This window comes from Thalassophryne amazonica, chromosome 7 (assembly GCF_902500255.1).
Source record: "Thalassophryne amazonica chromosome 7, fThaAma1.1, whole genome shotgun sequence".
Classification (NCBI taxonomy): domain Eukaryota; kingdom Metazoa; phylum Chordata; class Actinopteri; order Batrachoidiformes; family Batrachoididae; genus Thalassophryne; species Thalassophryne amazonica.
The window spans coordinates 78,839,936-78,867,522 of NC_047109.1; the positions used below are offsets into that span (position 1 = coordinate 78,839,936).

A 27,587-nucleotide genomic window follows, 5' to 3' on the forward strand; every position below is an offset into this window, starting at 1 on the left:
AGGTAAAGGCACTGGGGAGATGGCTGTAATTACATCATCAATAAATGCACAAGTTTATGTTGATATTTTGGACAATTGAAAGGATGTTTGGGGATGATGAAATCATTTTTCAAGATGATAATGCATCTTGCCATAGAGCAAAACTGCAAAAACATTCCTTGCAAAAAGACACATAGGGTCAATGTCATGGCATAGGGTCAATGTCAATGAGCAGATCTGATTTGATGCAGGTGTTAATTTGGGAGATGAAAATTTACAGGGTGATTCCATAATTTTTTCCTCAGAATTGAGTGAGTCCATATTTTTTTCCTCTGCTTGGTCTAAAAAAGTAACCGTTACTGACTGCCACAATCTTTTTTCTTGATTTCTTAGTGTTTCTTAAAGCCAGAAAGTTGCCATTTGAAATGACTTTAGTTTTGTGTCATGTCTGTGATCTGCTTTTTTTCTACAAAATTAAACAACTGAATGAACATCCTCCGAGGCCGGTGATTCCATAATTTTTGCCAGGGGTTGTAGGTGTGGCATATCAAGATGCTGATTAGACAGCATGATTACTGCACAGGTGTGCCTTAGGCTGGCCACAATAAAACACCATTCTGAAATGGGCAGTTTTGCTTTATTGGGGGCGGAGATCTGGAGGGGTCAGGAAACCAGTCAGTATCTGGTGTGACCACCATTTGCCTTACGTAGTGCAACACATCTTCCCATAGAGTTGATCAGCAGCCAGAAGCCATCGAATGTGAACATTTTGCCCACTCACGTCGGTTACAATGACAAACTGCAGTCATGTCGAGACCCCGATGAGGAGGATGAGCATGCAGATGAGCTCCCTGAGATGGTTTCTGACTGCTTGTGCAGAAATTATTTGGTTCTGAAAACCGATTGTTGCAGCAGCTGTCTGGGTGACTGGGCTGGTGTGGTTACACATGGTCTGCAGTTGTGAGGCCGGTTGGATGTAATGACAAATTCTCTGAAACACCTTTGGAGAAAGCTTATGGTAGAGAAATGAACATTCAAACCACGGGCAACAGCTCTGGTGGACATTCCTGCAGTCAGCATGCCAATTACACACTCCCTCATAAAACTGAACATTTCAGAGTGGCTTTTTAGTGTGGCCAACCAAAGGCACATCTGTCCAATAATCACGCTGTCTAATCAGCATCCTGATATGCCACACCTGTGAGGTGGGATGGATTATCTTAGCAAAGGAAAAATGCTCACAGACTTAGATTTGTGAACAATATTTGACAGAAATAGGTCTTGTGTGTATATAGAAAATGTTTTACATCTTTTGAGTTTAGCTAATGAAAAATGGGAGCAAAAACAAATGTGTTGTGTTTATATTTTTGTTCATATACACACACACACTCTTCCCACTTTCTAAAATAATTGAAAAAATGAACTTTTTCCACGATATTCTAATTTTAATTATTTTTTGAGATGTGGTAGGGTGGTGGTTAGTGCACTTTGTTTCAGTGCTGAGACAGAGAGATATACACACACAGCTGGTAAAAAAGTAGTGAACAAGTCAATTTTTTGCAGTAAAAATATTTCTAAAGGCGCCTGTAATGAATTTTTCACCATAGGTCAGTAACAACTCAAGGACATGCACAGACACCAAAACAAAAAAAGTACAGAAATTAAGTTATGTTTAATAAAATGGAATGACACAGGGGAAAAAGTATTGAACACGCTCACTGAAATTTAACACTTTGTACAAAAGCTTTTATTGAGGCAGGTGGTGCAGCCAAGTGGTTAATATGCTTGGTTTCAGTGTGGAAGGTTCCCGGCTCAAACCCCACCCCGCCACATTTCTCCATGTAATGTGGAGTTGCATCAGGAAGGGCATCCGACGTAAAACCTCTGTCAAATCCACATGCAGATCCACCTTGTGAAAACAAGGGAGGAGCCAAAGGGACTTACTATTCTAATTTTTTGAGATGCACTTTGTACATATGAGTAAAATTAAAAATAAATAAATAAAATAAAGCTCTAGTTAGTCATTTTTCCTTCAAAAAAAAAAAAAAAAAAAAAATTTTAAGTATTTGTACAGGACTGAAGATTTAGTGTGAAGGAGTTGTTACAGGACTCTGTTCCAGTTATTAAAACAACAATAAAAAAATATGACTAATTCACTTATTCATTTAATTCTTTATAGAATAGTGGTTAATTTTTTTCCCATCCCATGTCTCTTCCCTTTTCTCACCAGCATAGATGCAGACAAAAGAGCCTTTAGCCACGTCATCCAGACAGCGGATGCCCCAGCCTTTGTTCTGGGTTTTGAATAGCTGCAGTCGCACCTGCAATCCATGCTGCACTAGACGGTTGGTGCACATCTGATGAGAGCATTTGCACTTCTTATTACACTCGTAGATCCTGAAGGTGCATGTGAGAGAAAGAGAGGAAGAGAGATGCTTTCTGGGACATCAACTTAATTACTGTAGCTGTTAAATTTAACATTAAAGTTTTATGATTTAAGGAGAGCTCAGAGTCACTTTGTTTTACTATGGAGAACAACATAAGTTAGAAATGCTTTGGTCTGTCTCTACAGATTTACATGCACAAATTTCTGACCCTGTGGGGAGGCACTCCTCTAGTCTTTTATGCAAAAATCCTGCATTTGAGTTGATCTGGCCCCCAGGTGTGCAGCCTGTAGCCTGAAGGGTGAGCTGATGGCAACTGCATTTGGACCTGCAATCAAACCAAAAACCATTATGACAATGTAAACTTGGGAGAAATGTGTAAAACTGTGGCACAAGTGAGAATATCCCTAACTTGTCTCGGCAGCCATCAGTGCAATCACACCCAACAAGGAATTCTGCGCTGGTGTTGATGTATACCCCATCTTCAGGAATACGCTCCTTACCTTGAAGAGATGTAACAGAAACTGAATGATGTCAACTGAAAATGGAGAAATGGATACTTCCACCTCTCCATAATACTGGGTTTTATGTTTGACAGAATGAATGGCCATCTATATAAACCATGATCTAATTCCTTCCAGTATTTGCTTGAATTAACTGTAAACGATAATAAATTGAATGAAGTAAATCAAACCAATATGGAAAATACAAAAGCGACTCAGAGTAACAAGGTAAGACTTTTTCTTGTTGTGTTGAAATGTTCTTTCAGTTCAGCTACTGTGATTGCCATAACTGTTTGGAGAAAGACACTGTCTAACTGCATCAGATTTTTGGAGAATGTTGGTGAAGAGTGGGATTGGGATGCCAGTGAACATTTCAGCATGTACTGTTTTTACTCTGCTGAGATGGGTAACCTGGGCTTCAGTGAGTAAAAGCCTTACCACATATTTGTTCCATCCACCCACTAAACCAACTGATTCAAATCAGTTCAACTCTTCAGGAAGGTAGATGAGCTTATCAGTGAAACCTGTTTTGATTAACAGGTAGAAACAACATACGGTAGGACTTTTACTCAGTGAAGCCGGGGTTACCCACCTCTGGTCCCTGTTGTTTGATGGTGTCAATATGTATGATTATTCTGGCAGATTGTAATGCTTTGTTTTGTGTGTGTGGCAAAATTCTTGTATCTTGTTTTACTTTTGCTAATTCTTTAAATTTTGTTTATTGCATTTTATGTATATATTGTTTATTAAATGAATTTTATTTTGTCTATTGGTAAATACCTGCAAGGTTTTTGTGCTATATGTATGTGACAAATTCCTTGCATCTTGTAACGCTTATGTTAACTGATTTAGATTTTAATAGATTACTGTTGCGAAGGTGGCCAGAGAGGGTGGTCACCAAAGTGAACTGGGTCAGCTAAGGTCAGCTGTTGCTCTTCTGAAGCACCTTGGGGTGACTCGTGTTGTGATAGTGGAGCAGTTTACTGGTAACTACAATTTCCATAACAATTGTGCATTTTGTGATAAAAGCATCAGATTTGGCACACATATTCTAAATGAACTAATGTTTATTTTGAAATATGGAACCATCCTGGATCTGACCTCTAATGAGCTACAGGGGTCAATAAAGAATTACACAGGGGTCAAAATTTTAAAACATTCCAATCATGTTGAAAACTACACATTATTTGTCTGACCATAATTCCAAAAGGTACAGTTTGGACTACCTATGACAATGTTCTGGAGTTATGAGGTAAAAACAGCAACAATGGTGACAAAGATGAATTTCAGTTTGTACAATTTCAATTTATACAGTGCCAAATCAAACAACAAGGTTGCCTCAAAAGCACTTCACACAAGTAAGGTCTAACCTTACCAATAGAGCAATAGTGGTAAGGAAAAACTCCCTCTGAGGAAGAAACCTCAAGCAGACCAGACTCAAGGGGGTGACGCTCTGTTTGGGCCATGCTACAGACACAAATTACAAAACAATTCACAGCACTGTGACATTGTGCTGTGTGATAAAACTGAACACTTCAGAGTGGGTCAAAACTTAAAGTTGCTCCAATTTTGGTAAAAAATTATGCAAATTATTGGTTGAGTTAATAGCATTTTTAAATGGAATAGTTTGCACCATCTGTCATGCTTAGTTATCATGTTATGGGGTAACATACTGTATGTCACATGTCACAGAATCCAATGGATGTTGAACTTGTTTGACCTTTATTTTGGAGACCAAGCATGCAACAGTCAAAAACTATTATATTTATCAATCCTTTTATTTCAACCAATAATTTACATCACTTTTTACCAAAACTGGAGCAACTTTAACTTTTGACCCCTGTACAAACTGAAACTGACCTTTGTCACCATTTTTGCTGTTTTTAACCCCATAACTCCTGAACATTCAGTCATAGATAGTCCAAACGATACCTTTTTGGAATCGCTATGATCAGACAAATAATGTGGTGTAGTTTTCAACATGACTTGAGCATTTTAAAATTTTGACCCATGTGTAATTCTTTATTGACCCCTGTAGCTCACTAGAGGTCAGCTCTAGGATGGTTCCATATCTGAAAATAAACAGATAATTTAGAATGTGTGTGCCAAATTTGATGTTTTTATCTAAGAATGCACAATTGTTTTGCTGTGCTGCCCCACTAAGACTTAGAGCTACATAAATAATTGAAATTAAATGTCTCAAGTTCTGTCTCTTTAATAGTTCTGCCATATTTGAAAACAGGAAACAACAACAACAAAAAATTCTTACAAAAATCAAATCTCTCTGAAAATCAAAATGCAGTCAGTATAACAGCAGTCAGACTGCATGTCTGAAAGGGGCTAAAAGAAAAATAAGCATTACAAAACAAACTAAAATCAAGACATCAAGTCAATGCTGTCCTTACTGTATGCAACTTTAGGAGGTGGTGTGGTATCAATCTCATTGACACAGGAAAGTGGGATGTCCTCCTTTCCACCAGTGATGTCTGGAATGAAATAGAATGGCCTTTGTGGCTGGAAGGGCCGGTCCACTAACACATAGGGATCTAGACAGAACATCTCCAAGTATATAAAGTCACAGCGCGTCTGGAAAAGGTACTGCTGGATCTCTTCCATGTTACGCAGGCAAAGCCCACATGGAGCCTTGTAGATCACATGGAAGGACATCTGAGTTGTAAAAATGTAGAAACAAAGGCTTTTAAAATTCATGTCACTGCAGAGATGTTAAGAAAATACATGAAAGTAAGGAATTCGTGTATCAACTTTTGCGCTGCCCTCTGCTTCCCATCACCCAGAGCAGTACTCTACTTTGCAGCTCTTCACATTTACCTTACGGTTGACTTTGCGACGTCCTGTCATGCGTCTGAAGTCATACAGTAATGGTGTGAGGAGAGGGTTCTTGCCTCTGTGCATGTCTATTTTTGCAGGGCGGACACGATTCAAACAGGCAGGCTGGCAAGTGTGAGCCAGGTAGAAGATCCGATCTGTAGGGGCACGATACGAAGGCTGACGCGGGACAGTGACCATAGGGTGGCTCAGGGTAGCTGAGGTAGTGGACAGATTCTGTAGCTGTTTCTGATAGGTTGGTACAAAAACAGAGCCAGTACTAGTTGGTACAGTAATTGTTCTTCCACTGCAAATGGACAAAGACAAGAGAGGGAAAGAAATACAATTTTAAATTACAGAGCGCCCAGGGACAGCATACTTCTAAAAAGGCTCAGTCTGTTCACCAGCAAGGGACCTACCGGTATGCCGTGTATCCAAAAAGTATTCGCAGCACTTCACTTTTTCCACATTTTGTTATCTTACAGCCTTATTTTAAAATGGAGAAAATCCATTTTTTCCCCTCAACATTCTACTCACAGCATCCCATAATGACAACATGAAAGTTTTTTTTATTTTTTGCAAATTTATAAAAAAAAAAACACAAGAAATCATATATACTTAAGTATTAACATTCTTTGCTCAATACTTTATTGACAGGATATTCACAGAGTTGTCCTGAAGCCACTCCTTTGATATCTTGGCTGTGTGTTTAGAGTCATTGTCCTGCTGAAAGATGAACCATCACCCTGGTCCGAGGTCAAGAGCGCTCTGGAGCAGGTTTTCATCCAGGATGTGTCTGTACATTGCTGCATTCATCTTTCCTTCAATCCTAACTAGTCTCCAAGTTCCTGCCGCTGAAAAACATCCCCACAGCATGATGCTTGCACCACCATATTTTACTATAGGGATGGTGCCTGGTTTTCTCCAAACATGACTCCTGGCATTCACACCACAGAGTTTAATCTTTGTCTCATCAGACCAGAGAATTTGTTTCTCATGGTCTGATAGTCCTTCAGGTGTCTTTTGGCAAACTCCAGGGAGACTGCCGTGTGCTTTTTATGAAGGAGTGGTTTCCTTCTGGCAACTCTACCATACAGGCCTGATTGGTGGATTGCTGCAGAAATAACTGTCCTTCTGGAAGGTTCTCCTCTCTTCACAGAGGAATCCTGGAGCTCTGACAGAGTGATCACTGGATTCTGGTCACCTACCTGACTAAGGCCCTTCTCTCCCGATCGCTCAGTTTAGATGGGCGGCCAGCTCTTGGAAGAGTCCTAGTGGATCCGAACTTCTTCCATTTACGGATGATGGAGGCCACTGTGCTCACTGGAACCTTCAAAGCAGCTGAAATGTTTCTGTACCCTTCCCCAGACTTGTGCCTCAAGACGATCCTGTCTCGAAGCTCTACAGACAATTCCTTTGACTTCATGCTTGGTTTGTACTCTGACATGCACTGTCAACTGTGGGACCTTATATGTAGACAGGTGTGTGCCTTTGCACATCATGTCCAATCAACTGAATTTAGCCCAGGTGGACTCAAATTAAGCTGCAGAAACATCTCAAAGATCATCAGTGGAAACAGGATGCACCTGAGCTCAATTTTGAGCTTTATGGCCAAGGCTGTGAATATTTATGCACATGTGATTTCTTAGTTTTTTGTTCTTATTAAATTTGCAAAAATCTTAACTTTTTTCACATTGTCATTATGGGGTATTGTGCGTTGAAAATAAATTAATTTAATCCATTTGGGAATAAAGCTGTAACATAACATATCAAATGTGGGTAAAGTGAAGTGCAGTGAATACTTTCCAGACGCACCTTACGTCTTTGTGACATCATTAGCTATGTTCTCCAAAAATATTGTATCCCGCAACGGTAAACAGATTTTAAAAACAGAAAACCTTTATGCAACTTAAGATCACCACCAAAAATGAATTAACACTACCCTGACCTAAAGGTCATACCGCCATATTATTTGTGCTTCTCCCCCACCCACCCCAGCATGCTTTGTCTCATGTGATGTCACAAGTAATATTATTTAGACCATGAAATAAGATGAACTCACCTCTGTATGATACTGGAACTGGAAGACAGTGACTGCATGACTTTGGAGGCATGTGTTCCTCCCACTCCAGGGATAAATGGAGAAGTACTCTTTTTTGCCATCTGATGTTTACTGCTTAAAGATCCAGCAGAGGGAAATGTGTGTCTATTTAGAAAGTCTCCATGCTATTTACTATCTTTAAATTTTAAATAGAATTTGATCAAGAAGACATTTTCACTTTCATCAAATTATCCTAATTTTAGATTTTACAAAAGACCTTATACCAGTATAAAACTGGTCAAGTAATTATAAAAAAGTCTTTTGTTGCTGCTGTTGTTGTCAAAAGGGCAGCAACTCAATGGACTTTCTAGCATGCTCAGACCGGACACGGCATTAAGTGTTGTGGTTGTGACTACAGTATTCTGTTACGAAGCGAAAATATTGAGCATTTTTATTTATAAAATTGAAAATATTAAATAAAATTACTCACTCAACTCTAGGTGGCTGCAGCTGTTGTTGAACCTGTTGCAGCTGCTGAGACTGTTCGGATTGTTGAGCTTGTGCCATCTGTAATGGTTGGCTGGGTAAAGCCTGTGGCGTTTTCATTGGCGAGGCTCCAACAAGTCCGTCACTGGTGTATTGAACCACTGGTCCCTTACTCCTTAGCGCTCCTGGTAGTGGACATGCAAACATTATATACAATTTAGATTATTTTAATTTTTTAACAAATGAGAGTTACAGGACCTATCAGGCCTGTTGCTTGAGCTTTCAGTTCAAAAACATAATGATAAATGACTAAACAATTACGGGGGGTGGGGGAAGGGCATTTCAAAAAGTGTAACTCAGTATTGACAAAAATGCGGGGGTTTCATTTTCAAAAAGCAAGTTCACCTTAAGTCAGAGTCAGTTACTATGGACGCATACTTTGTGAAATCCTTAGTTTCTCCCCTTTAGCTGAGGTCTGCAAGGGGATTCATATACAGTGTGTCCCCTTCTTGAAGAGCCAGTAGATACAGAAGTGCAAATATCTGTCACGAGAGGGTGATCAAACCCTGCTTGGATGTTTTGTTACTCCTTACTGAGCATCTGTTTGAGCACTTATCTTTCAAAACAATTTATCGGAACAATATTCTCAGTCCTCATGAAACAGACAAACTGTCAAAGGTGTCTTCAGTGTTGTGCTTTACTCATCTGTTTTGTATTTTTAAAATTTGAGAAAGGTCAGCGATCAACAGACTTCTACTGATCAAATTCTTTCTATTATTAATGGATGATTTAACTCAACTCCAAAGGTTCTTGAGGTTGGAACTTTTCTTGTATCCATCCACTGACTTGAGTTTTTCAATCACAGATGTGTAGTTGTTTTTGGTGCCCCTTTTGTCTTTTTAAGGCTTTGCCATTATAACAATTTAGCAAAAGTGGTACCATTCAAATACATGTCTACTTATCGTGCAAGGATTTGAAAATACTGAGACTAAAGCTATGAACACACCATTTGACTAATTATAATGTGTTATGTATCACTGTTCCTGCAATGAATTAGTTGTGCACTTTTATAGGGCATGATTGGCTTTTTATAGGCACTTCATGTGTTTGCGTGTGTGTACATTACCCATGTTAGGCCGTGTTCTCTGCTGACCAGCCAGTTTCTTCTCGTGAGTGTTAGCAGAGTTGATCTTCAGGTTGAACATGGGTTCCAAACGTGTGGAGCCTCTGTAAATCCACTCACTCCTCTTATCATCCTGAAAAACATCAAACAACATCAGGAGACCGGCCTCTGTTCACAGTCATAGTCAGCCAACTTTTATTTACACTACATCACCATTTTGATGAAGGTGAGGCAGATGGTGGGAAGGACCTTTTTTATTGTTGTTTGTTTTTTGAAGAAAATTACATTTTCTCTCTTCGAATGCACATACCAAAAAAAGGATCTTGACCAAGCTGCCATCAACCTCCTCTACTTTGCTCCTCCACCAGGTCCCCTCCCACTCCGTCTTGATGATCTGGCCAACTTTTAGGAGCACCATAGGTCTACTGGGATATGCAGTGATATACTCTTCAATGAAGTCTCGGCATGATGCATCCTCTATGTCCTCCCAAGTACGCTGCACTATTAAACAAGAATAATCTCATTTTTAAAAATCATATAGCTGCTAGCAAATTATTCAATGTTAAAGCATTTAGTGAACCAATTTTATTGATACTTCATGGGACTTATAGTGACCAACACAAGAAGAACCCAAAACTTACAAGGCCTACAAACAGGGTAGAGTTCAGGCAGCGTCACATATGAGGCATAACCGTCATCAAAAAAGATCAGAAACCTGAAAGAGTAGACAACCATTATTCATTCAGTCATTTTCCAACCCCCCCATTCCAATTAAAGGTCACTGGGGTGTTGTGACAGAACCATTATATCAACCACAAAATAAAGACAATCAACAGTCGAATCTTCACCCCCCCCCCAAACGTACCTCATCCGATTTTTGTTGGTTGGCATCTCTGCTACAATTCCTGCGTAGAGCCACACCAGGTTTCCATCCTTGTACTTTGCGACTACGCGCGCTCCAACATACAGACTTTCCAGGTTGGGGTTACTGTCAAAAGCCACATGATTTCCGGACAGTAGACTCTTTCCTTTGTCAAACTTGACTTTATACTTGCATATACCATTTCCTGCATGTTGGCAGAGTATTTGGATTATTGAAATTGCAAAATAGGAACCCAAGCATTCATTAAGAATGAAATGCACACAGTACTTATGAACAAGAAACACTGATCAAGCTACAGCAAAGTTGACAACTTGAATTTGTAATCATATATTGTTTATGTACCAGTAACACCAGATCAAATTGTGCAAACTTACTTGCCAATAAATTTGATTCCAATATTAGTTTGCATGCTGTAGTTTATATAACCTCTACCCAGAATTTAAACTGCATATCTCTGGTAAATGAAATGTCAAATGAGCCGACTATTCTAAATAATGAATTATGAAAATATTGATATACTGTACTTTATTTTTGGTGCCATATGACCTGAGAAATAAAGTCAGAAACATGGGGAAATTAGTTTCATTTCATCTGCCCCTACCAAATGCTCAGAAATGTTTGCCTGTCAGAAAAGGTGACCACTGACATCCTGTTAGGAACCGCCCCCTCAGATGTATTCATTGAAATGAATGGGAAAACCGGACTTTTTTTGCAATTCAAAATCTGTGTTTTTGTGAACTTTGACATTGAATATGTCAAATGGTGAACAAGCATGTTTTAAGAGGGTCTATCATAACCAGTTGAGGTGTTTATTCATTGTTATATTTAAGGGAGAATTGGAAGCATTTTTTACACACCCAGTGGAGAAATGCTGTAGGGCACAGCATATGAGAAAAGCACTTCAAAAACTACTTGGAGCCTGAGTCGCATAGAAAACAGAATTTTATCAGTTTGATTTTAATTGTAAACACAAAGACAGAGAACACGACTGCTGCTGCAATCTTAATGTGAGACGTGCCATGGACACAGGGCTCACCCCAAGCTATTTAAAGGCATTACCTGCTTACCGGTTCAATGACTGAATGGACAAAAGACAGATGGAGCAACACAAACGCGGTGATCAGATCTTTACTGACCATCATGTGTTCATATAATTTGGATATTTTGAAAGAAGATAATGACTTTGGAACCAGAGCAGGTGAGATTCTACATGGCTGCTGTGTGAACAGAGGAAAACTGTTGGATGCATCTTTGCAGGATTTATTCATTACTAACTGGCACTTTTTCAATCTTATTTAAACATATTTGATGTGGGTTAGGGATTTTTTTTTTTTTCCTGAATACAAAAAGCAACCTGGATTGGTGTGCTGTCACAGGTCAGAGCATGAAGCTAACTGCAGCGCAGTGCCTTTCAACTAGTTAAAAATTGTTCCCCAAGGTTAAGTAAGGATTATGCATAAAAATGGATAATCTGTTGTGCATTTATCTGACTCACTCTGGCTAAGTTTACTTTTATCAGCTGTAGTATTGCCCACACAAGTTAAAATTTGGAAGAAATTATTTAGAATCTGGTATACCATTTTTTAAAAGAAAGCATTGACTAGAGTGAGATATGCACTTTTGTATTTTAATCAAACAGACCTTTGCTGAGACATACACACACACAAGTAAAATAAGTATTGAACAAGTCACCATTCTTCTCAATTAATATATTTCTGAAGGTGCTATTGGTGAAGGAACAGACGTACTTCACATTGGTACGGCCACACTTCAGAGTATGCACGTGCTTCCTGGGACCCCTATCTTATTAAAGACAAAGCTAAGCTTGAGATGGTCCAGAGCCAAGCAGCCAGATTCGTTTGTAATGAATATAGGAGGGAATCAGGAATTGTTACCAACCTTTATTGCACTTTGGAGTGACAGCCACTGGAGGATAAGAGGAAAGTAAGGCGATTTGTTATGCTACACAGGATAATCAACAGACAAGCCCCTGCCAACGTACATTCTGCCTGCTACCTGTACTGGGAGGAGGAAGCAGGACTTCATCCAATTTACAGCATCAACTGACCAGTACCGGCAGAGCTTCTTTCCACAGACAACTGTTGCTTGGAACCAATTACCGGCCAATATTCGATCCTCCTGTGTGGAGAAACTAATCACATGCATTGCCCAGGTGTGATTCTGGCCCATTCTTCCACACAGTCTTCAAATCTGGAAGGTTCTGTGGACCTCTTCTTTGAACTTCTTTAGTTCTTCCCATAGATTTTCTATTGGATCCAAGTCAGGTGATTGGCTGGGCCATTCTAGCAGCTTTATTTTCATTCTCTGAAACCAAATGAGTTTCCTTGGCTGTGTGTTTTGGGAGCATTGTCTTGCTGAAATGTGCACCCTCATTTCATCATCATCCTGGTCGATGGCAGAATTTTTTTTTAAATTATCAAAAATGTCTATATTTTCCATTCATCTTTCCTTCAAATATATAGCATTTGCCAGTGCCACATGCTAAAAAACAGCCCCACACCATGTTCCCTCCTCCAAACACTGCGTAATATGGCATCCAAAGAGTTCAATTTTTGTCTCATCTGACCAGACTATGTTCTCCCTGTATTTCACAGGCTTGTCTAAACGTTGTGCAGCAACTCTGAAACGAGCTTCCACATGCCTTTTTTTCCCCCTCTTTCTCAGCAATGGAGTCTTGTGTGGTGAGCGTGCATACAGGCCATAGCAGGTGAGTGCATTACTGATTGTTTTGAAACAATTGTACCTGCTAATTCCAGATCTTTCTGAAGCTCTCCACAAGTGGTCCTTGACTCTTGGACAACTCTTCTAATTCTTTTCACTCCTCTGTCACAAATCTTGCGAGGAGCACCTGGTCGTGGCCGATTTATGGTGGAATGATGTTCTTTCCACTTCCGGATTATGGCCCCAACAGTGCTCATTGGAACATTCAAAAGTTTAGAAATCCTTCTGTAACCAATGCCATCAGTATGTTTTGCAACAATAAGGTTGCGAAGATCTTGAGAGAGCTCTTTTGTTTTACCCATCATGAGATGCTTCTTGTGTGACACCTTGGTCATGAGACACCTTTTTATAGGCCATCAGTTGAGACTGAACCAGCTGATGTAATCTGCAGTGACAAGGGGCATGATTGCTTTCTAATTACTGATAAATTTCAGATGGTGTCTTGGCTTTCCATGCTTTTTAACCCTCCGTTTCTTCAGGTGTTCAATAGTTTTTCCCTGTGTCATTTCACATGATTACACATAACTTAATTCATGGACAGCATTGGTTTGATTTCTTTGTATGTGTGGATTACTTTTGTTGTTACTGACATCTGGTGAAAATTTCATGTCAATAGCACCTTTAAAAATATATATTTACTGAGAAAAATGGTGATGTGTTCAATACTTACTTTACCCACTGTACACACACACACACACACTACTGTGCAAATGTTTTAGGCACATTTAATGAATCATAAAAGCATTAAAATGATAACCTGATAAATATTCATAAATAAATGAAATTTGTGACGAATTTCAAATTTAATGATACTAGATATGAAAACTGTTTTATTTCCGTGTGATTTTTCAGTCTATATGTCGCACCAGAGTATAAGTTGCAGGACCTCAAAAACTACTTTAAGAAAAACCAGACGAGACTCATCTAGTATGAGTAACTGTTTTACAATCTCTTTAATATTGCATGATCACTTGCAGCTGTTTGTGTGGTATTCTACTAGCTAGTAGACTTGCAAAGAAAATAATAAATTATTATTATTATGGATTTAAAATATATATATAGTTCACATATTCACTTTTGTTGGAAATATTTTTGTGTTGACATACCAATATAAAAAAGGGGGGGTTGTACTCTGGGATGCCTAAAACTTTTGCACGGTACTGTATGTAAACCTGAGATCAAAGATCACTGTTGTCAGTTTGGATATGGAAATCAGGTATCAGCAAAAACGGGTTATGCTCTGGATAATTATAATTGTGTATGAATAGTTGGAGCCCTTTCTTGTTTTACACAATTGCCAGATTCAATTTTTAAACCATGTGAGCTGCCTTCAACAAGAAAAACACTTTTTCAGTTTCCCACTTGCAGCACATAGGAAGACAACATTTTCAAGAAGTTAACTTTGTATGTTCAACTTCAACTTTTTACGATGTCCTAAGGAACATAAAATGTTGTGGTAACACACCGACAGGGTTGATGGCAACAAGGGTGCCTCTATGCCAGGTCTTTGTACGTTTTTTCCCCAGAATAGTCATCCCTACTCTGAGCTCCTCTTCTGTCAGGGCGGGGTTAGGTTGAGTCATAGATTGTGATGGAGCCTGGGACACGAACACCGATGGTGTTGGAGCCTGTATACCTAGAAGTTAGAAATACCACACACAGATAATGATGTTGGTAACACTACTACCAAATCAGCAGTGTGGAAGGACACACAACAGTTCAACTTGAGGTATGTGTACTCACCTGACTGGGTTCCGGATGGGGCTTTGGTGACTATTCGGACCAACTTTTGCACCTGCTGGGTGGTTTTCTCTAAAGCTGTGGATGCCTCCACAAACTGATGTAATAAATAAAACATAACATCTCTGTACATTTATTAAACATATTTATCCTTCATAGATACATCCTGTCAGGCCTGCAGATTTCCTTTAACTTGCATGTATAATTTAACAAAACTAAAATAATTTTTCCATTGGAATTAGTTTTTCCATAACTGCTTAAAGCAACATATCTAAGGGTCAATAAAAGTTTTCAATGCTCAAATTTGTCAATGCTCTTTTTTTTTTAAACAAACAGATTGCACCCTATGCTCCTATAGCTGGTCTTCTTGCTTAACCCTCAAGCGACGAAGCTATTTTAGCAACTAAAATGGCCAAGTGGGGCCACTTACTACCCAATTATATTGTATACTTTTATAATGTCTTTATTTCTTTTTATCATACCTATAGTGCTTTCTTTGTCTATGACAGATGTTCTGAACTGTTATGATATAATTATTGATTTTATATGTTAAAATCAAAGCTTATAATGTTACAAACAATACATATCTTTCTCAGATCACATATAACCCCACATAATTTTCAGTTCTATATTCATTCCTTGTGACCACCAGAGGGCAGTGCTTAGCACCTGGACTATCCCATGCAGGCATGCGCAGAGGTCGACATCTTATACCAATAAAGTCACGTAAGTGAAAGTGACCTGAGTGACATCAGCAACAATATACAAGACTGTGTCAGCCAGCATTCTGTTCTTTCTACATCTCTTGCATAGAGCAGAAGGTCGGAATATTTCGGCTCGCTGGTCTTGTCGGAGTCTTGCAACCGTCTTGGTTGGAGCTACGCATACACGTCCTCCAAAGGCTGCAAGACAACTACTTCCTTTTTTCCCAGCTAGGAATACCACTCACTGTGAGTAAATCGGCTTTCTACAAGTAAACGCTGGTGGCATAACTCGTTACTGTTGCCATTTGTGTTAGTCCACACTTCTGGCGTATTTTTAAAATTACACTGCATGTAACAGCAACTTTATACAGCAGCTATAGCCGGGACATACCGTGCTGACTTTGGCCACAGTAGTGCAAGTGTTCCCGGCTCCCTGCTACATCACCATTTGGGGTTCTAACATTGTGAAAACTGCCTATGAGTCTGAGGTACTGTGATTGCTTTCTGCTCCCTGCCACGAGCATCTTGTAATGCAGAGTGAAGTAGCTGGTGGATGGTGTATGCTTCCCGCTCTCTGTTTTACCGCGTTTCGCCACTGGGATTTAACTGCATAGTGTATCAGGTGTGTTTCCCTTACTACTACACATACACAATGATGTCAACCGCGTTGGTGCACGTGTGCAGTAGCTGCTTGGCTCCTCTGAGCCCAGAGGACAGCCATAATTCATGCCCATCATGTCTTGGGGCTAGACAATTGAGACAAGCACTCACAGAAGATGCATGTGTCAACTGTGTTTCCATACCACTGGCTGAGAGATCAGGCAGAATGGTTATGTTTGAAGAGGAGATGCCCTTTGCAACACTTGCCTCCAATTCACATAAGCGCCCACATGCTGAGGCCCTTACTACTACAGCAAAGAAGAGTTGCCATGACCCGGTGTTGTCTGCCAAGGTCGACACGCTAGCCATTGTTCCTAGAGCACTTACGTTCCCCACCGTTTGAGGCACTGGAAGGTGGTGACCTCAGGTGGTTTCTGTTAAGACTGCATTCCTCCTTCCAATTTCATCCACAAAGCATGCTGGCGAGCTCCATGCCTTGGCGCTGAGACCTGTGTGCGAAGGAATTCTAATGGATCAAGGGTTACACTATTGCCTAACCCTTCCTTTCTACCAAAGCGAGATTTGATTTTCATGTTAACCAGCTTGTTACCTTGGCTGTCTTTACCCCACAATCTAGTGCAGGGACTAATTCTAGTCTGTTGTGTCCTGTTCCTGCACTTAGGCTGTCGATTTAGTGTAACCACTGAATTGAAAGCAGAGTTCTGTGGAACTGATGCTCTGTTTGTCTCCTATGGGGGCACAGGAAGGGCTGTGTCTTGTCCAAACAAAGACTATCATACTGGATTGCTTAGGCTATATTGCAGGCTTATAGGACCGGTGACCGTCAACCTCTTCCATTGAGATGTAATTCAACCTGAAGCTGTCCTGTGAGAGGTTTCACTGAGCAACATCTACAACGGGGGCTTCCTCCTGTACTTCCGCCCACTTCTACAAAGTTAATGTGGCTGCTCCTCACCCTGTGATGCCAGCTATATTATCGGCCTCTTCAAACTTCCAACTGAGGTTCGGTAAGTGTAGATTCCTTGTGATGTTGTTGGTATGAGGTCATCCAGGTGCTATGCAATGCCCTCTGGCAGTCGGAAGGAATGAAATAGAACGAGAGTTACATATGTAACTACGGTTCTATGAATTCTGGATGACCACCAGAGTTGGTTGTCACTCAGAGACGAGTCGATAGATTTCGAAAGAACAGAATGCTGAGTGATAGTCTTATATACTGCTGCTGACGTCACCCAGGTCATGTTCACTAATGTAAAAGGAAAAAAAGCTATATTTTATACAAATATGAAATATGTTTTTTTCTAAAAATAAATATATTTTTATACAAAACAAAAATGTGTCTTTATACATAATAGGGAATGTACTTTTGTGGGAAATGTGTGCTTTTGTGAAGGATGTTTTCTATTGTTGAGTGTACTGGTGTTTTTCCACTGCATATTTATATTGTATTTATGTGAATGGTGCAGAGTTTGGCCTATGCACATTTACTGGCATATGCCCATGTATGGTGTTCCTGTGTTAATAGACAGCTGATGCCAATTAGCCACAGCTGGTGTGGGTGTTACCACATTTGATTATTCAGTCTATGAATATAGTGTTCCTGCCATGAACTTTGTACAGTTACCTGAAGAAGACCTTATGGTCGAAACGTTGCTTTTTTAGTCATTAAAAAAAAAACTTTGGGAGCTTTAAACCAGTGTGTAGATTTTTCCTCTTTTTTCTGTCATGTTCACTAATGTGACTTTGTTGGTATAAGATCTCGACCTCTGTGCACGTGCACTTGGTCTAAGCACCGCCTTCTGGCGGTCATTCATAGAGCCATACTTACATACGTAACTACAGTTCTTTGAGAAGTTAAAGGACAAGTGGGATGACAAATTCATGGTAGGACATATTTTTCTGATTTAAAATATGACAACGGCACATATAAATATTTGGCTGAGTCATAGATGACCCCATTCGGTTACTTGAAGGTTATTAAATTCTTTACAGTGTTTAAGAGACAAACAATGGTCTACTTTGTGTGGCTCTTACTGCAGAAATTGTGCATAGTGCCTTTAACATCCAGACATGCACTGTGACATGCACAAAAATACAGTCACCAGACCTCAGTAAAATTTAACACAAACAGGTTTTGGACAACAGTATTAAACACTGCTTTACACATCATCAAAACTAAAACGAGGAATATGTTTTCAAAAGAATGGTGTTCCATCCCTTCAGTATAGTTCCAGAGACTTGTAAAATCAATGGCTATGCACACTGAAGGTATTCTGGCAGCATGTGGTGGCCCAAGTCCTTACAAAGACACTTTACGTTGTATGGTCCTTTAATTTTCACCCATTTCATTATGTGACTGAACTGAGTATAAATAACCCATTCGTGGATAAAACAAAGAAGCTTTCCATTGTTCTCACCGCTCCATCTTTAACAGGTGTAACAGGCTTCTTTGGAGGAACCACTAAAACATTGTGAAGAATGGAAGTAATTAGTTGCCCGAATGGTTCCATTCTACAGTAAAAAAGGATGATACAAAAAAAAACAAAAAAAAAAACAAAAACCAACTTACAACAACCAACAGCAATGACATCATCGTCGTCATCATCATCTATCTCAATGACCTCAGATGGCAACAGTCCACCACTGCCCCCCTCATCCTCTGAACTGCTCTCCCGGTAGATGAGACCATTTTTTTGATAGGTTGCCTTGACTAGTTTCTCGCATTCCAGTATAGACCTGAGGAATAGTATGAATAGATAGAGAGAGAGAGGAAAAAAAAAAAAAAAATCTCTATAACAAAAGTATGCATGGCACATAAATTCCATAAAGCACTGCAAATTCCTGTTATTTGCTCTGCCCAAAGGAATTCAAGGACCTTTATCACAAACAAGAATCTAATCAAAAACAGTCAACGTCATTTCAACCAATTTCTGATAAAGCCCATTTGTATCATGTTGCTGCATTGGTTTTTCTTATTATTTACAGAATAATTATGTATACAGTGCATCCGGAAAGTATTCACAGCACTTCACTTCCACATGTACATTATGTTCCAGCCTTTTTCCAAAATGGAGTCAACTGATTTTTTTTTTACCCCAAAGTTCTCACCCCATAATGACAACATGGAAAAACTGCTTTTGAAATTTTTGCTTGGCGCACCTATTTTCGGGCAGTTTTGTCCATTCCTTTTTGCAGCACCTCTCACGCTCCATCAGGCTGGACGTGGTGCGTCAGTGCACAGCCATTTTCAGATCTCTCCAAAGATGTTCAAATGCATTTAGGTCTGGGCTCTGCTGGGCCACTCAAGGACATTCACAGAGTTGTCCTGAAGCCACACATTTGATATCTTGGTTGTGTGCTTAGGGTCACTGTCCTGCTGAAAGATGAACCATCACCGCCGTCTGAGTTCAAGAGCGCTCTGGAGCAGGTTTTCATCCAGGATGTCTCTGTACACTGCTACATTCATCTTTCCCTCAGTCCTAACTAGTCTCCCAATTTCTGTCATTGAAAAACATCCCCACAGCATGATGTTGCCACCACCATGCTGCAGTGTAGGGATGGTGCCTGGTTTTCTCCCAACATGCTGCCTGGCATTCACACCAAAGACTTCAATCTTTGCCTCATCAGACCAGAGAATTTTGTTTCTCTTAGTCTGAGAGTCCTCCAGGTGCCTTTTAGCAAATTCCAGGGAGGCTGCCGTGTGCTTTTTATGAAGGAGTGGCTTCCGTCTGGCAACTCTACCATACAGGCCTGATTGGTGGATTGCTGCAAAGATGGTTGTCCTTCTAGAAGGTTCTCCTCTCCCCACAGAGGAATGCTGGAGCTCTGACAGAGTGACCATTGGATTCTTAGTCACCTCCCTGACCAAGGCCCATCTCCCACGATCGCTCAGTTTAGATGGGAAGTCAACTCTAGAAAGAGACCTGGTTAATCTGATCTTCTTCCATTTATGGATGATGGAGGTCACTGTGCTCATTGGGACCTTCAAAGCAGCAGAAATGTTTCTGTACCCTTCTCCAGATTTGTGTCTCAAGACAATCCTGTCTCTGAGGTCTACAGACAATTCCTTTGACTTCATGTTTTGTTTGTGCTCTGACATGCACTGTCAAGTATTAACTGTGGAACCTTATATGTAGACAGGTGTGTGCCTTTCCAAATCATGTCCAATCAACTGAATTTACCCCTAGGTGGACTCCAATTAATCTGTAGAAATATCTCAAGGATGATCAGTGGAAACAGAATATACCCAAGCTCAATTTTGAGTTTCATAGTAAAGGCTGTGAATACTTATGTACACGTGATTTCTTAAGTTGTTTTTTTTTTTGTTAATATATTTGCAAAAAAAAAAAAAAATCATTATGGGGTACTGTGTGTAGACTTTTGAGGAAAAAAATGAATTTCACCCATAACAAAATGCTCCTTGGCCTAGTCAAGCTCCTGGGAACTGCTGTAATGAGGCCACCTGCATGCTGCACTGAAATTGTTAAATCTGTCCACTGTGTTATAACTGATCATCGATCATAATGCATGGAATTACATAACAGACACTGAACCTAATTATGAGTTACAGTTACTCACTGGCTGGCGTTATTGAAGAGCTTCTCTGTTACTGCCTCCTGCTTTTCTTTCTGTGCCACCAATTCCTTGAACTCTGTCAGCTGAGCCTTTCTCTTCTGTACAGCCTCACTCTGCTCCACTAGCTCATCAATCCACTTCTTCAGTTCATCCAAAGAAATGCCAAGTTCTTCCTGCAGACTTGGGTCCCAGCCCTCCACCTCCATTCTGATGAAGAAAAGTGAGTTAAAAAAACACGCATTACAACCCACATAAATATGAACTCGAAGATATTATGACATATCCAGACTGACAATGTTTCTGGCTCTTACAGATGACAAAAATATTTGTGCTCCCCACTTGATGAAATTTAACATTTTTTCTCCAAAACTTTCCCAAGTATTTTTTACAGAACAAGGAATTTTCAACACATCATTTCTAAACATCCCAATTTTATTTTGGATGCTTACCGGTATATTATTTTGCTTTCCACACAGAAACAAAATTATTTCACAAAACTACATATTCTTAGACACACTTTGCACTCGTGGCATAATTTGCCACACCGCCTTTCTTAACACACAGCAGCACACTTGAGTAGATCCTGAAATTAGCAGCTCTACCTACTGAATTGATTTAGAATTGAAAATCTATTTTGTAAATGAAAATCACTTTGAACCAAAAATCAATTTTGAATGGAATTGTGGCCCCTGAAGCAGAATCGAATTGTGAGATTACTGAAAGATTCACATACCTACAGCCTTTGATAGATGTTTTGCTGCAAAGTCTACTTTGGCATTCCCGTCCTTTTTGCACCTTGGCAAAAACCCACTGTATTCATGAAGGTGACGCTTGATTGTACTTTGACAGGGGGTACGCCACCTGTTCCAAAATATTTTTGACTTGATTAACTGTGATGAATGGGTTTTTCTTCATCAAAGAAATAATTCTGCCATCATTTACTTTAGATGCCTTTGTGGTCTTCTAAGTCTTTCAACACTGCTTAGCTCACATAGATCATACCAAATTGCTGATTTGGCCTCTCCTAAAAATTCTGCTGCCTGTCTGATAGATTTTTTTTTTCTCTCAACCTAATTATGGCCTCCTTCACTTACATCAATACTGTACCTGCTTGGGCCACATATTCAAGTTCCAATGAACAACCAATGAATGCAAATCCAGAACTTAGAACAAAAGTAATTTTCAAAATTACATGACTACACAGAGATCGTTTATTATTATTATTTTTTAAAGACCCAAGTGGCTTTTTGTGGGTTTTGTTTTCACAGGTATGATTGCTGATTTCTGTCTGGATTCTGGTAACACTGGTTTTAATGGCCTGACCACTGTAGTGACACCGGCTTTGTTACAAGTCACTCACACAAAGGATACAGTTTCATTGAAGAAGAATGAAAAGAAAAAAGGACGAAATAATCTTAAATATAATTTAGTGACAAATAACGGTCGTAACCAGTATCTCAGCTGAATACGTTAAGATAAATAAAAATTTGTACGGCTACACGAGTCAAAACTGAAGACTAGCACATGGACATTTTACAAAAGAAAAATGCTAAATGTTCGAGCACAGATGTAATCTCAACTCATGAAAACAATGAAATTGTATCAGTCAGAATGTAACGTTAAAAAGACACACTGGCGTCGAGCATAACGGTTAAATGTTATTTAGGACGATCAAAAAAAAAAAAAACAGCGGCTAGCTGTTCGCTTAGCATTAGCATACAACTGAATTATGCAGGCGGCTACAAATCAGACGACTCTTGTTTTCTGGGGCTCTTGGCAAAGATGCATGGGTGGTTTGAATACACTTACATGAAAGCACAAAATTAAAAGCTTACCCTTCGGTGTTTTCCATTTTTGTGCCCCCCTTCCACAACTATAACACTAGCAAGCTAATGCTACCGGCTAAGTACAAGGGAAGGAGCGCCTGTTTTATTCGACAGGATATTCTAAGTGAGCGGTGTCTTTACACTGTTGCTTTTGTGAAAGGAAATCCACCTACCAGGGCTGTCCAGGTGTATAGCTCCATGCACATGAAGCAGGCGCCAAAACTATGTCATGAAGAACGGTAAACATTGCAGTATAATGTTGCAATAAACGCATACCATCTGACTGCTAATATTTGTGGAAGATTTGTACTCGTGGTTTAAAACTGAATGTGCGTGTAGGCTGGTGGAGTGTAACCTATTATAATATTAGTTTGTTGAATAACAATCATGAAAATAAAGTTCATTGAATTGGTTTGTACATACTTTTTAGATGAGTGGTCACCAGTTAGTGTTTATTCAATAAGATATGCATCAAAAGCTTGTTAAACTGGTCACGTCTGGGAGCATAAACCACACCTTGGGCCCTGGATGGTAACCACTCTGGTAGACAACAGGGGTAAACCTGCTGCCTCTTGAAAGGAGCCATCTGTCAGTCTGCTGTGCCCAGGTGACATGTGGACACGTCCTTGGCCTTTTCCAGTTGCTGGGGATCTCAACAATGAGGCACTTCCACCTAAGATGTCATACAGAGAATTTTGTCACATGTCCAAAATGTGGGAGCTGATGTTCCCTCACCACTTGCATGGAACCTCTGAGGTCAGGTCAGTTTTGGGAGCAGGTCCTAGATAATGACCACGCAGGCACACAGCTGATCCATCCGCACTTCTCAAAAGTAGCCATCTATCTGCCAGGTGAAACGTGGGCATCCCCTTAACCTTCTCCACCCACTGAGGTCTTTAACACTGAGGACCCTACAGAAGTGTGTCACAGAGTGAAGATGTCATAGCTGGTGTTCCATCACTATGCAAATGATAGTGAGGCAGATATCAGTCCATCCCTATCACCTGAAAGCCGCCATCTATCTACTGCAGTCGAGTGATAAAATGGGTATCCCTTTGGCATCTTCTAGTTGCTGGTATCCTCAGTAGAGAGGCACCTGTGTGCTGGGTCACAATCAGGGAAGCAAGCCACGTGGCAATAATATTGCAGCTGGCTTTCCATCACAATACAAGTAATACACCTCACTTGAGTGTCGCTGAGTAAATGCTCGTTTGACACAAAGTCATTTCTGTGGTACCCAAGGATCCTCCAAAAGGGCCTAGTACCAAAGACATCCAATCATTATTTGAGGTCATGAGTTAGCCTCACAGTCTTACAGCCATGCAGTAAGACAGGAAACACCAGTATGCTAAAGACTTGATCCTCCTCCACAGGTATCGGTATCAAGACACTTTGGTCTGGGCACTAAATCGCTTCACAAGGTGTTCCCAGGTATCTCCCAACCTCAAGGTCCAAGGAACCAGCAACATGAATGTCACTGCCCAGATCAGTCAAGCTTCATACAAATTTGGCACATTCACTGCACACAGATGCACTTCTGATGGCTAAGTCCAGGAAGTCCTTGAAGGACTGGATTCAGGTCAGTCACAAACCCAAACAATATGATTCCTTACTCCTGAAGTGCTGCAATGATGGTATCCACTGATTACACAAAGATCACAGTATCATTGGGTGAGGTCAAGATCAGAAAACCTTTTCTCGCTGGCAAGGCACAACCTTACCAACACTCAGCCCATGCAAGCACTGAAATGAGGAGCAACCAATGGAAATTCCTGGCAAATGCAAGAATTTCTTAAGAATTCAGAAACTCTGCCCTCACTGAACCCGAGCGAAAAATCCTTTTTCTGAAAGAGGACCATGGTCTCAGATTTAAAAATTCTGTTCCTCATCCCAGTCTCTTCACACTCTGCCTCAAACCTGCTCAATGCACACCAGAGGTCACTGATGAAGCCAACAGAACCAAATAATTTGCAGAGACTTAATTCTGAGATCACTAAACTGGAGAATCCTCCAGTCCCTGCCTGCCCCAAAATCCTGTTTCTGGTTTAAAACCCACCCCTGCCCATTCTCTGAAATATGGAGCTGCACCAGGAAGAGCATTCAGTGTAAAACTTGTGCCAAAATCAGCATGCAGATCCACCTTGGATCTGCTGTGGAGATCCTGACTGAATAAAAACAAGGAAGCAAAGACTGACTTACTGTAAAAATAATGTGTGCATTTATAAAAATGTACATTTTTGACCACAGCTACTCAACTCGTTCATTTTCTGCTACTTAATCTGGGTCCGGGTCAGTTGCAGCAGATTAAGCAGGTCATCTGACTCTTTCCAGGGGTTCCGGGGCATTCCTAAGCCAGCCGGGAAATATAATTCCCAGGAGCTTCTTCCCAGTTGGACATGCCTGGAAGACCTCCCTAGAGAAATGATCAGGGTAATTATGGTATGACAACTATGGTACTACACAGCAAATCTGTGTGGAGTAGACAGCCCTGAAAAACTGAGGGACTGTGCAAGTAAGAGGCAAGTGAAGAAAGCCACTAAGTCATCCATGGTAACTATTATTTGTATATTTAAGTTTCTCATTTTTCTTTGCTCAACTTTCCTGTAAATGAGGCCTCCACCTCAATATATTCATTACATTATATCATTATAAATATGTACATTTAACTATTACAATTCAACTGCTTTTCAAGGAAAACTACATTCCACACACACAAAAAACCCCCACTAAAACAAACTGTGTATTTGTGACATTTTGTATTGCATACTTGCATTTGTTTTTACTGGATGCAGGTGGTAGATCATTTTCTCTAAACCTCAGTGTAGAGAGTACAAAAAGTCATAGAAAAAGCCCACATTCATCACTTTGTGAGCACTCATTTTTCTTTCATTCCATAAGATCTGCTGTGCCATCTGTTTCGGGGAGCCCCAAAGGCTTTCCTCTAAACAGCAGAGTGACTTTGGTCTCCATTACGCCTGTGATTGTTCCTCTTGGTATGTAGTAACAGAAACTGCACTGTACGGGTCCAGAACCATCTGAGCACAGCGCAGGATAGTCACCAACAGAAAGAAACACAGGAGGAGGAAGAAGAAGAGGGCAAAGCCAAGATCCACATCCACTTCCAACCTGGCAACTGGTGGGTCCATATTGACACAAGATCACGGAATCCTCAGTTTCCACAGAGGTACTCGCAAAAAATGAATAAAATTGAATTAATAAGAATAAAAAAAAATCCCCAAATGACTTTCTTTTTAAATGCTCCTTCCAAAGTTCACTGATGCCCACAGAAAACCCATAAAATAATCTATTTCTGCTGTGTTCTATCCCAGCATTGACACCTGGTGTCCTCCTCCTAAAAAGAGCAGATGAATTGGCCGACACTTGGAGCCTCCATTTGGCACCCGTGTCCTTCATCAATAGTTAATAAGGAGTTTGGTGACCATCAGGTGGTTTCTGAGATTAGGACACGAGGCATCTTTCCGGTTTCTTCAGGAGCCCTTTAAGAGAGGACACTGCACAGAAGTCAGTAATTTCTCAGTATAAGACAAAATGAACACAGCTTCATATAAGATTGAGTGTATACTTGTGAGCCAAGGTGCTCTGCACACACAAACAATAAAATTTTGTCTCAGTCTGTTTTGGTTATTTTGATGTGGTGAAGTGGTTTTTATTTACGCAATGGTCAACAAAGATTAAGTAAGGTTAAGAAAAGGAAAGAGGATATGATGCCTTAGTAACAATGCACTTGAGAGGGGTTGGAAACTGATCCTGACCCCAAAAACAAAACCCTGAAGATTGCTGGTATTCTGACCACACACACACACACACACACACACACACACACACACACACACACACACACACACACACACACACACACACACACACACACACACACACACACACACACACACACACACACACACACACACACACACACACACACACACACACACACACACACACACACACACACACACACACAGTGAGTCAATGAAAATAAGTGTCCTTTCAAGTATTTAAAAAAAAAATTTTGAGCAGAGGAAGAGTTTTTTAATTAAGGAAAACAAGATTTGCAAGTCACTCGAGTGAAACCCAAACAGGACAGCTGATAGAGTAAACCAGTCTGAGAGCGTTAGTCGTATTAATTCCATCTGTTTTCACCCTCATGCTATGAAAGACAGGAGGAAAGGACGAGGACGCAAACTGATCTCAGCAGATCTCTGCATCTGCACCGAAAGTGTTTGAAAAGAAAACACACACCGGCCAATCACAGCAAAGCTGGCTTTTGTTTCTTTACCCACAAACACAAAACGTGCAAGGAAGAGAATGCGTAGATGGATGTAACAAAAAAAACATCCATTTGTGAGATGTGTTTCAGTCTTTCACAACACAAGAATTAGCCAGTTTTTGACAACATAACCATTTAATACAAACATTTCTCTCATTTTATATTTCATATACAGTATATTTATAAATTGTTTTTAATGTGTTCACATCATTTTAAAAACCTGGATCCAGAGTAACCAGAAATTTACAATAAAAACCAGAAGAGTCACCAGTATACAATCCTGTAGACAAAAATGTGATATTTAATAAGGGTTTAGATATCATAATTTACATGTTAGCATGTGTGCAAGTATTGCACACAATAAAAAACTGTTTGTATAAGGTACTATTATTCCTCACAGTTACAATATTGGTAACTTTTAGAAACTACTTTGACATTCTTCCAAGATATGAAAAACTGATTGTAAAATGCAGTTTGTGGAATCATTCTGGCAAAGTCTCAGTCCAAGTCCAAATGTATAATCACAAACATCAGGACAAAACACTTAAAATATCCTTTTTAAAAGTCGGTTTGTTCCTTTTAATCCTGGATATTCTCCTCAAATTATTAAAAAAATGAATCAGTGAAGGTCAATGGGCACGTGAAGATTTATGAAATAATAAAACAATACTTGGAGAAATATGTCAATTACAAAACACACTGCTATCATATCTTTACATTTTAAAATAACATAAAAAGAGTAAAACATTTATGACAATAATAAAGAATGGCTTCAGAGTACACAACTCCTGCTTGATAATTATTGCTGTGTTGTGATTTTATTTCTTAACAAAAAATACAGATGCTTATACGGTGCATCCAGA

At 39.9% G+C, this 27,587-nt stretch overlaps 1 protein-coding gene across 4 annotated transcripts in view; it reads right to left on the reverse strand.

Moving 5' to 3' along the window:
* setdb1b (SET domain bifurcated histone lysine methyltransferase 1b) overlaps positions 1-25,576 on the reverse strand; it is a 40,534-nt gene extending 14,958 nt beyond the window's left edge. The window contains exons 1-17 of one of the 4 annotated variants that reach the window (XM_034174661.1): positions 25,205-25,576; positions 20,611-20,814; positions 18,602-18,768; positions 18,450-18,493; positions 14,711-14,804; positions 14,433-14,603; positions 10,208-10,409; positions 9,984-10,057; positions 9,653-9,843; positions 9,346-9,475; positions 8,224-8,404; positions 7,755-7,868; positions 5,696-5,999; positions 5,272-5,533; positions 2,776-2,866; positions 2,575-2,691; positions 2,207-2,376 (exon numbers count right to left, since the gene is read on the reverse strand). In XM_034174661.1, the coding sequence (XP_034030552.1) occupies positions 2,207-2,376; positions 2,575-2,691; positions 2,776-2,866; positions 5,272-5,533; positions 5,696-5,999; positions 7,755-7,868; positions 8,224-8,404; positions 9,346-9,475; positions 9,653-9,843; positions 9,984-10,057; positions 10,208-10,409; positions 14,433-14,603; positions 14,711-14,804; positions 18,450-18,493; positions 18,602-18,768; positions 20,611-20,813 (2,515 nt within the window). In that variant the 5' untranslated portion in view covers position 20,814; positions 25,205-25,576. Of the gene's footprint in view, positions 1-2,206; positions 2,377-2,574; positions 2,692-2,775; positions 2,867-5,271; positions 5,534-5,695; positions 6,000-7,754; positions 7,869-8,223; positions 8,405-9,345; positions 9,476-9,652; positions 9,844-9,983; positions 10,058-10,207; positions 10,410-14,432; positions 14,604-14,710; positions 14,805-18,449; positions 18,494-18,601; positions 18,769-20,610; positions 20,815-22,442; positions 22,589-25,204 lie in introns of those variants that run through there. The other 3 variants (XM_034174658.1, XM_034174657.1, XM_034174659.1) reach the window with 3 other exon arrangements.
* Between the last annotated feature and the right edge of the window lie 2,011 nt (positions 25,577-27,587).